This window comes from Petromyzon marinus, chromosome 5 (assembly GCF_048934315.1).
Source record: "Petromyzon marinus isolate PM22_M1 ecotype Great Lakes invasive population chromosome 5, UKy_Petmar_22M1.pri1.0, whole genome shotgun sequence".
In the NCBI taxonomy this organism is placed as follows: domain Eukaryota; kingdom Metazoa; phylum Chordata; class Hyperoartia; order Petromyzontiformes; family Petromyzontidae; genus Petromyzon; species Petromyzon marinus.
The window spans coordinates 10,524,161-10,540,034 of NC_133671.1; the positions used below are offsets into that span (position 1 = coordinate 10,524,161).

Here is a 15,874-nt window from a genome sequence, read left to right on the forward strand (position 1 = left end):
GCTCGAGGCAGCACTGATAAATCCCTCTGGAGGGTGTTTTGCCTTACGCTTCCAGGTGGAAGTACCCACACTTTACCCCATCAAACACAACCTCCTGATCGACTCACCGTGGCGTATCCATTTGCATTGCTCGGTGGACAGAGACGGAGGGATTTTAGAAACACCCCCATTGTTTCAACTGCCGTGCCAGCAGAATGAACCGGCCGACCCTCTGGATTACAATTCCAAGTGTGCTCACAATTGTACACCACGGCGCGCATTGTAATGATGTCTTACTTAAACATAACCTACAGGTCAGCCTGCATTGTTGCTATCTAATATTCTTTCCCCTTCACCTGGATAGCCGTCATCCCTGGCACAAGCCCCACAACGACCTTGCCCCCCACCAACTGGGCGGTCCTGGTGTCTTCCACCACCATGTAGTCCAGCACCAGCTCCGTGACGTCCACCAGCCACTCGGGACTCAGCATTGGCGACTCGTGAGGACCTCTGCCCTCTGCCGGCTCATCGCTGGAGGTGCAGAACATGGTCCAGATGCTCACCAGCGCATGCTGGGACTGCAACATGCAGCCACGGCCCTTGGGCTCATCCTCTTCGTCGCTGCTCTCCTCGGTGCTGAGAGCACATCAGCAAGCGATACATTGTATGCAACTCAAGCGCACATAATGCATTGCCATGAAACTCCAAAGTGGTCTTTAGCGAGTAATGCAATGTTGCAAAATTGTTAGTCGTCTGCCACGTCTCCCTCAAGCTTGATTTTTTTTTTTATATAAATGAGAGCTAAGCAAATGCCATCACGATGTTGCCAACACTTAAGGGGTCTGTTCTGCCCCGCGGCAGATATGGGGGTGTGCTTACACAGGAACGTCCTGATATGATGGTGTTGAGTTTGGTCACGTGACCAGGAAGTTACGCGTTAAGGGTCTCGAAGCCACGAGGCCAGGCAGGGGTGTCAGCCATGACATAGATTACACGATGGAGGCGCAATTAGCGTCTCGGTGAAGACGGGTGCATCTGTTCATTGCGGGACTTTAATCAGCATTGTCCGTAAATTCGTTTGTGTTAAATCTTTACTTACAGCTTTCGTGACTGCAATAATTCATATTCTTTGGGTCTTTTGGTAAAGTCACGTAGATAGGTTGAAAGAAAATAACAAAAAAAACGACGACGTTTCGATCACAACACAAGCGATTGTCATCTCCTGAAGATCGAAACGTCATAGTTTTTTTGTTATTTTCTTTCAACCTATCTATGTGACTTTTCCGAAAGACCTAAAGAATATTCGTTTATGTTCTTATAATACTGGGAATGCTGTCATAATGTTAGGATTGCCGTTATAATGCTGTAAATGCCTTTATAATGCTGTTAAATTGTTACGATGAATATGAGGCTTAGTTCACAACGAAGCTTGCCACTTGCAGTAGTTGGATAAGTCGAGCCAGACTTGTGCCCATGTAACTTTAATGCAATTTTGTGCAGCACTGCACATTTAGGCTGCAGTATGGCGATTACAGTGACCTTATTTAACACAGCTTATTCTCTTGTATGGCTATTCAGTGCTAATGTAGGTGCCTGGTCCATCCAGGACCTATTGTTGAGATTCATGTTATCTAAGACAATCCTATGATGCTCCAGTGTTCATTGTATTGATATTGCAAGTAATAACAGATGTATTTTGTTATGTATTTTTCCATCAATTTTACCTCGTTTCATTCATTAAATACGTTGGAGTCAGATGTTCACCCTGGCTCTGAAGGTTTATTGAATGTGAGGTTAACTACACGGATAGTGGTGCAACGCAGCGCACAGAGAGGCCGAGACGGTCAGCATGAAAATGCAATTCTGCACGTGGTGCTTTCGGTACTGTGATAAATCCTGCTTCACTGTTCAACCTTTAAAGCAAGATGGATACATATCTAAGTTTGTAAATAAATTCCACACGTATTTTGCCTATTCAGAGGACGGATAAAATACATAAAAAATATACGTAAATATACCAATTGATTTACCTTTTCTCGTGAAAAATAGGCACCCTCCAGCCTTTAATAACACTGAGATGAGAGTCAGATAGTTGAATCTGCAGGGGCAGCTGAGGCATCCAGACCGTCATATCCAGGGAGACACGCAGGTGTTCATTGGTGATGATGAGACGTGCCCTGGCTGAGCCTCTGCTCTCCTTGCCATTGACAAATGCCCAGCCACAGTTTTCTGACACCTGCACAGAGAAGATAAGGACCAGGTAAAACAGGTGTGTATATAGGCAGGGTCAGTCAGTAACATGTCTTTCATATTAGAAGGTACCGGTTGCAGGCCCTGTAATTTCTTGTTCACACCACTGTTGGTTAAAACGTGTTTCCGTCAGAGGGTGCTCCCCTCTAAACAGTATCTGGGCTTCCTCTTCCACACTGGCTATATATCTTGAAAGAGTTGGAAGTACTTACACTTTACCCCACCACATGCAACCTGCAGATCAATGAACCGTGGTGTACCAATTTATACTAAAACTGATCAGGCACACTGTGCTATATAGCTCTTTTGCAGATGACCACACATAAATAATTGCAGCGGCTTATATGTGGAAATGTATAGCAGCCAAATACGAGTAACGATGTTCATTCTAAATGTGAAGAAAAAAAACAGGACCCAGAGAAAAATCACGCGACCACGGGGAGAGAGACACGCAAACTCCAAATATACAGGCATCAGGGTCGGGATTGAACTGACAACCTCCCTGTATACCAGGCGAGGTAGTTAACATATCGCCACCATGGCACTCCCACGGTGGGTGGACATACTGGTGGGTGGACAGAGGAGGGAGGAATTAAGAATTGGCGAAATCTGCTGACAATGACACCGCCGCAGCATTGACCTGAATATATATAAAAGAGTAATTTGTGAATGTGTCTGTTCAAAATGTTTAGTATACTTCCCCAACATGCAACAAACTTGAAATTTGGCATGTGGGTAGCTTCCAGACTGTACACAATGTAAAAAGTCTAAAAATAGACTTTTGTATTTTTGGGGGGGGGGGGGGGGCGGCGCAATAATGGATATATTTTGCACGGCAAGTGAGCGGTGACGTCACATCTGTGATGTCACCCGCATGCGGCAGCGTCACGCAGTGTACCTGTTGACGTCACGCACCCCCCCCCCAACCCTCCGCGTAGGCCGTGTATTAATCCAAGACAAGAATCCAAGTCCCGGGCGAAGCCGGGTAGGAAAGCTCGTATATAATAAACTCTAGCTAATATGCTTATAGGCTGACTGTTTATCATTACACACGCTGCCTATAGGCTTATACGCTCTGGTCGAGGAAGAGGTATTATGCACATTTCCTACGTCTCAATATTTTGTGGAAAATGTTGCCAAAGGGACTGCTAAAAACCTGAGCAATGGAAATAAACTTAATGCATGTCTCAATATTGATGGAAAAAAAATGTCAAAGGTACTTGGCTTAAAACCTGAGGAATGGAACGTTACATCATCCGATTTTTGTACGTGATATATTTTTTTCAGTTATAAGCAAGCCTTTGTCAATGAGTATGGTAATAGTCACTGCCAACATAGAAATTAAGCAGTTGTGTTACTGCTTTTGAAACCATTATGTAAGGAGATACGCAACTATTTCAATAAAACTGGAATTAGTTTAATTCCAAGGATGCATTTGTTTTGATAGAGTGATCATGAAGTGAACATGGAAGGTTTGGATTTGATTGCCTTCCCCTCACATTTGACTTTTGCTTTCTCCCATCACTTTCCTCTCTTAAACCCACATTTTTACTTTGTTCTCTCGATCACTCTACAGTCATCATACAATGAACTCTAAGTTATCTGTAGATATATTATTTCGGTTTCTGGATAAACCATGCTTGAGAGAAAAAAAAGGATAGAAGCAGAAAATATGGTGTTCCACGCAAATTAGCGAAGTGCAAATATTAGTTGCGTTTAACTTGTGACTTAAGTGACCAATTACTCCAAAAAACAATAAATACAGATGAGACGCTATCTCTTTCCAGCCCCATTATTCTATGTATGTGAAAAATAACTACGTTTTAATCACTGAACCTATGTGTTTTGCATTGTCGATGTCAGGGTTTCTGAAACTCAGGGTTTCTGAAACTCCAGTCATCGCGACTCAGCAAGCTACGTCTTTCCGCGTCCACCAATTAATTTTTTATTCAAATGCAAATTAACTAATTCCACGCAGCACGTGCCCGATGATTACTAAACACGTGCCGCATGCCTAAGCAATTAATGCAGTTTTGGAAGTGGAAATTCAACATTAATCACTCCAGAGGCGTTTTTACCTAAGTGTTGTCGATGGAAGACACCTTTCTTGTTATATAAAAAAAACTAAAAATTCCCCCTAAATATTGAATTTACAAGTTTTTTTCCAAGACGCCAAAAAGCAATGACTTAATTATATATAGGCATGAGGAATCGTTGTGTCTTTACCATCAATTTTAAATCAGCTGGTGAATTTTAATAATGGCCTGCAGCTTCAGTGGTCTGCTATAAGGTTCTTTGATGTCTAAAACTACTCTAATATGTAGCACGCTTTCTGCAACTATAGCAATCTGCGCGGATATTGCATGTGAAAAGATGCCCACAGTATTTACGCGTATACAGTATGTATAGACAACATCAGAGCTATGTTTTCTGAACTTGCTATTTATATTACTGCAATTATTCAAACGTCTTATGTAAAATGAAAAAAAAAACATTAATTGTCCTTTCCAAATATACGCATCGGTCGGATAACCACTTTGAGCAATGTTTTCTCCGTAACTTATCGATGCCTGTTGGGGGTTAGCAGCTAGAGATACATTTCACCCGAAACCTGAAAGAATTGACTGGCAACAACGCTACGCCACGCAGGGCTGTTCCCCATCACGAGTGGAACGGACGCAGGGACACGACGGGAAGATCACCAGTGACGCGTGCCGACTGTCCTGCGGGTTAACGCGCCGACTGGGCGTGCAATACGGTAGGTAGAAGGCATCACAGCAGGTACATCAAACACGAGTAAAGCACACGAAGTGGCAACGTGTGCAGAAACAGTGAACACTGCTTAGCGAAACATTGAATTATGGTTGGAGAGATAGAGGCACCTTGAGGGTGTAGTGTCAGTTAAATAAACAGAGGTCAAGAGGGATGCATGCAGGTGGATCTGAGACCAACACGCGTCAAGGCACGTGGGAGCAGGGAGCGTCACGAAGTGTTGGTGCAGAGGAGGGGAGAACGGTACAATGGGCAGTGGGGCGGTTGGTAGGCGTGTAACGATGCGTTGTTGCATCTGCAACAATCAATTCTTATGCTCACCGATACGGAACGTGCATAGAATCGCGCTTGTGAATTATATTCTATCTTTACACATGGCAATATGGTCAGGTGCTAAAAGCCATTGCCGAGGTATGGGGGAGGGTAACCTCGCGATGACCCATCTATTTCACGTCTTTTGTGTTACCTTAAACACAATTAATACTGTCATCGAGGTGAAATGGACGTCGTTAATTTGAATCGTGTTTGTGAAGATTAATTAAGATGTATGTATGTTGAACTTCTTTCGCACCGTACGTAGCCAATCATGCTAATCGGAGGTGCGGGATGTGTAGGCAAAGGATATGCTCACGTGAAAATTAAGTGAACAAAACCGCACAAAGTGAAAAGCCAGAAATGTAATTCTTGAATGATATTACAACCTTCAATTGTAACAATTTATCACGGTCCTTCCAGCATAATATCCTTCCATATTCTCTCAGGTCACATCCCATCTAATTATTAATTCCAATTGGCTTGTCCAATATAATCACACAAATACATGCGGAACATTTTTTGAAATAAAAAAGCACTTTAATCAATCCCTTGATAAGTACAAACTTTATCATGACCTGTGGGTGTAAATTGTCTACTAATATACGTTTCTATTGTAATTCATTTTCAAATAAGATTAGAAAATTACGTGCATTTTAATTGACAAAGGAGCATTCAACATTTCAACAAAATGTGACGTGCGTTTATTATAAAGAATGTTCATATTAATTTTGTATGTTTAATATCCAATGTTTACTAAGGGGGCGGAGGAGCATTGGTGCAGTCGATAGTGCATGGGACCATGAACCTTGGCAACTTCCGTTTGATTCCAGGTTACAGATAAACACAAGTGGCAATTGCTATCTGAAGCAGTCCTGTCCCTCCCAACTGACCAGTGTGTTCAAGTATTGTATAACAACTTTCATGCCTGACACGGCACAGGGAGACCTTCATCCACCAGTGGATTGACACAACGATGGTAATTATTCACAGTAAAAAGGTTTATGCCTGCGTAACAATTATGTTGTGGTCATGTGAGTAGCAAATATGACGCATAACCACGTCTCTTGGGAAAGACTGGCTGAGGTAAATGGGGTAGAGGATAATATATCATTCTCGCAGTGCCATTCCGTTAAACCGTTATTGTGCAATTTCTCGACACCATGTTTATTTGTAGTCGTTTATTATGTTTATTTTTTGTTTCAGTTGATGTAATTAATTTTGTATGTTTAATATCCAAAAGACAGTGACTTTACCGAAAGAGCTAAGAATATAAGTTGATGTATGTTTAACATTTCGCCCATTTTGTGCTGAAAATATACCAATACTAGATACCTCTCAAGGATGTTGAACTGATTATATATGAAAGAAAACAAATACACAAATATAATTAGTTTAGAAAATTTCCCAAAAAGTAATTTTAATGCCCTCTTTAAAAAGTGTGTTGTTTGGTTGAGAAAGTATGAAAAGAGTTATATTTTCACAAAACAATGTACTTCATCTCACATTCTTCTGTTCAAATGTCCATAAAATATTTAAAGAAAAAAATCCGCACCCACATTTGCTACTGTTTTACTCTCTGAGCCTAGGGCATTTATAACTGAATTCCACACTTTCTTTGTGTTGAACAAAAAAAAAACCCAACTGCCAGCTGGAATTCAATATTATCATGGTCAAAGGGTCACAGTTTTGTAAGAAGATGGGGCTTCAAAGACAGTGACACAAACTGGCAGGGACTTCACATACATCCTCTAAACTTCCCATTCAAATTTTCTAAGCCAAACTGCATGCCAAATGTGTGCAAGACGCATTTAAACACATTTCTACAATCACAACTACACACTTTAAAAAGCAGACATTCATTCTGGCAGGGACTTCACATACATCCTCTAAACTTCCCATTCAAATTTTCTTAGCCAAACTGCATGCCAAATGTGTGCAAGACGTATGTAAACACATTTCTACAATCACAACTACACACTTTAAAAAGCAGACATTCATTCTAACGCGGAGATTGAATGACTTGCATCACAACAACAATAATCGCCATTCGCCACTTTGTGGCGAATGGCGATTATTGTTGTGGCGAATGGTGATTGTGCCAGGCCATGTGCAATTTAAGTATAATCACATACAGTGACACACCCTAACGCCAAACAAGGGCCTCACTGAGTCCCGAGACACTTTCTCAAAGAGAATTCTGCTTTGAGATATTGAGCAAATTATTGTTTTCCCCATTCAAGAACCCAGAACACGGACATCACAGAGCTAGATACACATTGCAAACATGAAGTCGAACCCGGAACAATGCATCCTAAAATCAGGGGGGTGGGAGGGGGGCATCTGGAGGCCCTTGGGCTCATTGCCCTACCACAGTAGGGGGCAACGATCGGGAGTATCAGATTAACGGTGAAGGGGGAGAAGAGGGGAAGGAAGGTGATTATTGTAACCAAACAAAACAGGACGTAAAGTAACATAAGCGCGACGTCTGGGTGTATCCTTATTGTTTTCTACCAGGAGCAGCAGTCGTCAGGTGCTCACTACCATGCTTTAGTGTCAGGAGTCCATCCCCTTGCCCCGGCCCCCACTGTTCTGGTTATTCACGCTGGGTTCAGTCGAAGCAGGGACCACATGGCCTCATATTTTCCATTCAGCTTATCGCTGAGGTGCTCTATGCCCGCCAAGGCAAGGCGAGTTCTGTGCCAGAGTCCCCAAGAGGGGAGTTCATGATCTTTCCAATTCGCCAGTATAGTGTTTCTTGCTACAATATAGAAGGTATTGAGTAAGACCCTTTTGGTGTATCGATATCCCTCTAGGTTTCAAGACCCACAAGGTTGATTCCCCTGAGGGCCTCAGCTGTGTGCCACATCTGATCAAAGTAATCTGTCATATCCTGGTAAAATGTTTAAATATCTGGGCACGTCCAGAAGCCATGTAGGTATGTCTGTACCATGCCGTGCGGGCATCTTGGGCAATTCGAGGAGGAATTGGTGAATGTGGCTCTCCTGTCATTGGTCAGGGAGGTCCCACGCATGAATTTGAATTGGGTCGTTGGGGCAGTTATTTTAATGATGAGTGTTTTGGCATTTTACAGAAAAATAAGTACTTTACTTTGTGAAACACCCACTCATGAGAAGGTTGACATGCGATACTGCTATCTCCTGGACAGACCGCTGCCTACAACACCTGGCAAGCCCTGGTGGTTACCCATCCAAATATCAACCAAGCTCAAGCTACATAGTTGAGCTATTATTGGTCACCAGGTCGTTTCTGAAAAATATCTATGAAGCTCAGTGGGGCTTACCTGGTAAATTTTAAATAGTTTAATGTATAGTGTTTTAGTTTCAAGCTTGTGTAGCTTCTCAGATCTGACAATATTTGGGTGCATTTAGTGTGGCTTGGACTGTAGATAAAGTATGTGCAGTTAGATTTCAATACAGGGATGCAACTCTAATAAATACACGAATTATAATTAATTTAATAACACGTTTAACATTTTGTACAAACACTTCAGTGGCAAGCCAAGTCGTTTGTTGATACCAGGGGGGATAAAATAATATTTACTCTTCAAACTATTTTATTTTTAGCAGGTAAGGCCCACTGAGCTCCATCGGTGTCTTTCAGAAGCAACCTGGCCATACATGGGTTACAGTGAGGGAAAAAAGTATTTGATCCCCTGCTGATTTTGTACGTTTGCCCACTGACAAAGAAATGATCAGTCTATAATTTTAATGTTAGGTTTATTTGAATAGTGAGAGACAGAATAACAACAACAAAATCCAGAAAAACGCATGTAAAAAATGTTATAAATTGATTTGTATTTTAATGAGGGAAATAAGTATTTGACCCCTCTGCAAAACATGACTTAGTACTTGGTGGCAAAACCCTTGTTGGCAATCACAGAGGTCAGACGTTTCTTGTAGTTGGCTACCAGGTTTGCAAGCATCTCAGGAGGGATTTTGTCCCACTTCTCTTTGCAGATCTTCTCCAAGTCATTAAGGTTTCGAGGCTGACGTTTGGCAACTCGAACTTTCAGCTCCCTCCACAGATTTTCTATGAGATTAAGGTCTGGAGACTGGCTAGGCCACTCCAGGACCTTAATGTGCTTCTTCTTGAGCCACTCCTTTGTTGCCTTGGCCGTGTGTTTTGGGTCATTGTCATGCTGGAATACCCATCCACGACCTATTTTCAATGCCCTGGCTGAGGGAAGGAGGTTCTCACCCAAGATTTGGCGGTACATGGCCCCGTCCATTGTCCCTTTGATGCGGTGAAGTTGTCCTGTCCCCTTAGCAGAAAAACACCCCCAAAGCATAATGTTTCCACCTCCATGTTTGACGGTGGGATGGTGTTATTGGGGTCATAGGCAGCATTCCTCCTCCTCCAAACATGGCGAGTTGAGTTGATGCCAAAGAACTCCATTTTGATCTCATCTGACCACAACACTTTCACCCGGTTGTCCTCTGAATCATTCAGATGTTCATTGGCAAACTTCAGACGAGCATGTATTTGTGCTTCCTTGAGCAGGGGGACCTTGCGGGCGCTGCAGGATTTCAGTCCTTCACGGCATAGTGTGTTACCAATTGTTTTCTTGGTGACTATGATCCCAGCTGCCTTGAGATCATTGACAAGATCCTCCCGTGTAGTTCTGGGCTGATTCCTCACCGTTCTCATGATCATTGCAACTCCACGAGGTGAGATCTTGCATGGAGCCCCAGGCCGAGAGAGATTGACAGTTCTTTTGTGTTTCTTCCATTTGCGAAAAATCGCACCAACTGTTGTCACCTTTTCACCAAGCTGCTTGGCAATGGTCTTGTAGCCCATTCCAGCCTTGTGTAGGTCTACAATCTTGTCCCTGACATCCTTGGAGAGCTCTTTGGTCTTGGCCATGGTGGAGAGTTTGGAATCTGATTGATTGCTTCTGTGGACAGGTGCCTTTTATACTCCCTTTAAGAGTGTGCTCCTAATCTCAGCTCATTACCCGTATAAAAGACACCTGGGAGCCAGAAATCTTTCTGATTGAGAGGGGGTCAAATACTTATTTCCCTCATTAAAATGCAAATCAATATATAACATTTTTGACATGCGTTTTTCAGGATTTTTTGTTGTTGTTATTCTGTCTCTCACTGTTCAAATAAACCTACCATTAAAATTATAGACTGATCATTTCTTTGTCAGTGGGCAAACGTACAAAATCAGCAGGGGATCAAAGACTTTTTCCCTCACTGTATGTGGAAAGTTATATCAGCCAAATACTCTCTAAACACATGTTTATAAATTTGGAGGGATAAACTGGAGGACCCGAAGAAAAATCCATGCGACCACAGGGAGAACATGCGAACTCCAAATATACAGACATCAGTTGGGATTGAACCCACGACCCTCCTGTATACCAGGCGAGGTAGTCATCATCTCTCCACAAGACACCACAAAATAAGACACAAATCTACCGAGAGCATGTGCTCTCTGCTATCACCACACATAAGCCATATAGCATTGGTAGCTCCTAACCCAGGGGTTCTAATACTCTCTCACACTTGAGACCCTCTATGTATTCCGATTATAAGCTCGACCTTGCTGTCAATCCCATTCTCCATGACCTCATGAATTTTACTTCCAATATTGAGCTGTAATCTAATAAAAATTGTGTTTGCTTTCTCAGATGTAGGAATCTCAATTTACTTTTTTATAAGTTGGTGAAATTAAAACCATTAATATATATTTTCTTCCATGCAAAAAATACGTGACAATGGCAATCTACAGCCGTCTGGTGCCCTCCTCAATCCCCAAATGATGCATGTTTTGCATCCCCTGGTGGCCCTATGCCTCCCACCACAGTCAGTCAAAACTGGCATGACTCATCATTTGTTTTCTGCAAGCTGGTGTTATTGATCCCAGGTCGCTTTGCATTAAAGATTTTTTTTTTTTTGCACAAAATGGGCCTTATTCATTTCTTGGCAGAAAGGTAGTTGTTGCCACCAGTATTTGGTAAACGAAATTGAGGCAAAAAAGTGGACTGGTATTTTCTCCACATCTTGACTTTTTCCCCACTATAAATTACATTTTCTACGTTTACATGCAGCAGACAGTCTAAATACAGCAAACTGAACATTCCCTGCAGTACATATAATGCGGTTGTTTTTAGGACTTTGAACCTAAAATTTTAGGAGCTAAAACAATATATTATAATTCTTGGTTCTTTCGGTAAAGTCACGTAGAAGGGAAACAATAAAAGAATATTTTGTATTATTATATGAATATGAATCCCTGCAGTCACGAAAGCTTTAAATCCAAATATATTATAATAGAAGGTGCGATAATCATACGATACTTTAGCTTGAAAAATAATCATTTCATTGACTTATCTGCACGGATGTATATACAGTACTGTCTCGCTATGAAAGCAGACAGCAAACTAAGCTACCAAACTGCAAGAATAATGTTTTTAACTACATATGATTACACTTGTAGACTGCAGTAAATTCTGAACCACATATATACAGTACATATAAGTTATGTACGACATGGCTGATACTATATCATACAGGCAAGAACTTGTGGGATACATTTCTACATTGTGTCACTATAAAATCATTCAGAAAATGTAACCTACCAAAATAGTATGATGTTATACTTAAAAAAAACATATGATTATGAATTCACTTTTAGATTGCTGTAAATTTGTATATTGCCTCTTTACATCTTTGCTCATACAAGTTATGTATCGTTGACAGTGTACCATACATAGGCTGGAGCCTGTGGATGAATGCATCAGCTGCAACATGGTAATACATGTGTGCAGAATACCAAAGGTTTACGGAATTACACGGCATAGCTCAATCCCCCCTCCCCTTAGACGTACGATGTACAATGTCACCATCAAACTGAGTACCAAGCCGCCCACTGCAGGTCACGTGCAAAATAAATGTTTCCCTTTGAGCAGAAGAAGCCGATGAGATACACAGCGGGCGTGTACACGACACACAATACGTAAAAAATACCAATGACCTGGGCCACCAGCAATGATGTTCAATACCGTACAGACAGGGGTTCAAGTCTCATCATAAGAGATCCGAGAATGTGAGCATGGCACAAGCCTGCCGGTGCTTCTGAGGACACATTTTGAGAGACATTTTGTAAGTTAATGTGCACTTTAATTGATGGCGATGTTGCAATAGCACTAAGGAGCGTGCACCTTTTATTTTACAGATCTCGAGCGCTAACGTGCTGTTGCGTTATGAACTCGAGGAACTACTTTAAAGCTATACAACACCCAAGGAGCAACTGAGGTAAAAAAAAACATTATAACCAAAATCTTTCACCAACAATAACGGACACGTGTTAATGGTGTATAGATACTACATCACCAATTCATGTTGACAGTTTCATGTTTGAATAAATTTAAATTAAGTGTTAACTGAGGAGCACTTTCCAAACGCTTTGACAAATTAGTTTTTTTAAGTCTATAAATCAATGCCTTTATAATGGGCCATGCACCATAGGCTCCCTGCTGAATATTTTACTGAAACAAATGAGGTATATTTGGCTGACTGCCCCGGTGGGGACTGTCTGTGTGTTTACATTTCAATGGTGCGGGCTAACCTCCGTACATTTTTGCTAAGTGATAGAGCAAGAGCTAGGATACAAATGCAGCAGTTGTTGCACTCATGAACCAAAACGAGCTTTTGCCCAATATAAATGCCACCTCTGTGGCCTGGTTACATCCAACGATGTCCATTGCACTCCACTCATACCCTGTGAAGACATGCGCACAATTACCACCAATTCTATCACCATTTTGCCTGCCCCATTTATAATTCAAAAATGCAATGCTGTATTTCGGGTAAACCTCAGTATGATAAAATAATGCTGCAAATAAAATGACACATTTTCACAATAATTATTATTGTATTATTAAAAATAATGATGGCTTAAAATTTTTAAACCAGGTTTGTAGAATTTTGACTTAAAACTTTCGTGACTGCAGGAATTCATATTATTTGGTTCTTCTGGTAAAGTCACATAGATAGAAAATAATAATAATAATATATACAAATAATAAATAAAACTAACGTGGTTTATTTTTTTCTACGTGACTTTACCGAAAGAACCCAAGGAAACAGATTTGTAGAATTTCTCATTGAAAGTTGCGTAAAGTCAGTGCCGCTTATTTATTATATTTGGATGAACAAGACACGATGTTGACAAGCACAGGAATCGTATAAACATCATTAAAAATCTAACATGATGGAAATTAAAATTAATTTATAAAGAAAATGCACTCAGAGTGTTTTGGAAGTTAACACGACAAAGCAATCTGTATATGTAAAATAATAAACTACTTCAATTCAACTTCAGCTGTGCGATTGGATTAAATGTACACACAGTTCCAACAGCAGAAGCCAAGTAATGATGAATGAAAGTGAGCTGTTCAACCCTGATGGTCACTGATTTCATGAAAATAATGCCTTTAAAATGTGAAACACGCACCTGACTTTATTCTTAACAGTCTATGTCCGACCCGATCCTAAAGTAACAATAATGGAGCATTGTTTTTACGTAACCCAGAAAATGTTTTCTCTGTAAATACGTTTCACTTGCTCTCCAACGTTCTCGGGTTATACCACGCAATGTACAGGCCTGGTGTCTGAAGTTTCGCTTCACGTGCGTTGGGGCTTCTTCAGAAAATTCATTCCTGAAGGAGCTCTCTCAGCACGTGGAGTATAAACTCACTCCACGTGGATTCTCCATTTTCTAAAGAAGCTCTCGGCAAGTGGAGCAAATTTTGGGAGCAAACATGCGCTAATACTCAAATACACGCCGGAGAGCTGTACAGCACAGCGCAAAAATCTATGCGCTCGGAATGATATATTTATCGGTTAATTTTCAGCAAAAACAATTCACAAGCTCTGCGGTCTTCTAAGTATTGAGACGTGGGTGGTGGCACAGGCTTATAACCTAGCACCGTGGAGGTACAGGTAGGTGATGGATCAGATAAATGTTGTGAAATTCGCCTCCTGTGGGCATCGAGGTGCAATACCCTGACTTTCGAGCAGAATGCAGTGTAGCGAAGTGTGGGATAGAGTGTTGCCCCCTCACATGCGTGGGTTTTCTCCGGGTGCTACAGTTGCCTCCCACACATATAAACACTCACTAATTGGCTGAAAACATCTGAATATATAGAGAACTATAAAGCACTTGTTAGTACCGGTTCACCACCTGGCAAGCATTCCAGCTTTTCTGTGGTTCCTCAGAAATTTGCATGACTGACACCATATACAACTAATCTCATGATTTAGTTTGTTAGATTACGTTTACAGCTGATTAATGTGTTTATATACGTGTGTACACACAATTGTTCTTTGCGATTTGAGTTTAATAACATATGTGGCAGCCTTCATCTAGTAGTGGATTAATCATGGCTGATGACAATGATGATGACTCATTTCAACACCATAACATAACAATGGGAAATGTAAGTATATGTCCCAATTTTAAATCTTGACTCTATTCAAATACCACCCAATCACTGGCAAACAGTGGAACCCGTGTGTAGATTGTTGAAATTATGGTTGTGTAGCTAGGTGGTGACAACCTACCAGTCGCGTGTTCGCTGCTTGTTGCGTTGCAGAGGTTCACGGTTGAAATTTAGAGGCCACCCCAATAAATACTGCGAGTGTATTAACTGTTCAAAATATTGTGACGTCATTCGCCAGAATATGCCATTGTGTGCTGGCGTCATGGTCCAAATTTGTCTTATTTGGAAGAATTCCCGCAAATGATTGAATTGGAATTAAACAGCAATAACTACCTCCTATATTGTCAAAAAATTGGCAAGAGCCTTCTGAAACAGTCGCGAGACTACGTAATAATTTCATGGTTAAACAAGTGTAATAATTAACAAAACTATAGAATAAGTCTCTGATGTGTTTCTGGGATGTACCAGTTCGCGAAGAAGCTCGCAGAGCATGCGGGGTCAACCTGAAGAGCTGTTTACCCAATGTCACCATTTCTGTTGCAAATGACATCGTACGGAATCATGGTCGAAAAGTCTTAAACGATAATAGAAAAGTAACTGAGACTATATAACGCATTGCAATATTTTGACAGTTTTTAGCCAAAAACTAGTGGCGGCTTATTCAAGCAAAAATAATGTTTCATTTACTTGCTCTTGAGCATAATCTGTGACTGGCATTAATGAGCACTTTTTCTCGTGTTTTTTAACCAAGTAAGATAGACTTATTTAATAAAAAAAATCTTCATAGGGTATATTGGTTTGAGCAATATCATGGGACTTTATATGCAGGTAGCAGCTCATTAAACATGCTGTCTGGAGTGAGGTGGATTTGACAGCATTGCAGGTCGTCCATTGTGAAGGCTGTTGGGATAAAACCTGGTATAATATTAGAGGGTCATGTGTGATAGATGCACTCAATTTGCAGGCCTCCACCAAATACTTGCTGCTGTATCAATATAGTGAAGTATATGATTGATATATAAGATGTTGTGTTTGTAGAAACAGGGGAGACTATTATGGCAAAAAAGGGTGAGGAAAATATTGCTT

The 15,874-nt window shown here is 41.1% G+C and overlaps 1 protein-coding gene across 2 annotated transcripts in view; it reads right to left on the reverse strand.

Moving 5' to 3' along the window:
- Nucleotides 1-15,874, reverse strand: part of LOC116939052 (transmembrane protein 132D-like) — a 586,990-nt gene that overhangs the window by 38,740 nt on the left and 532,376 nt on the right. For both annotated transcript variants that reach the window (XM_076061542.1, XM_032946936.2), the window contains exons 6-7: nt 2,010-2,215; nt 336-615 (exon numbers count right to left, since the gene is read on the reverse strand). In XM_076061542.1, coding sequence (XP_075917657.1) covers nt 336-615; nt 2,010-2,215 — 486 coding nt within the window. The remainder of the gene's footprint in view (nt 1-335; nt 616-2,009; nt 2,216-15,874) is intronic.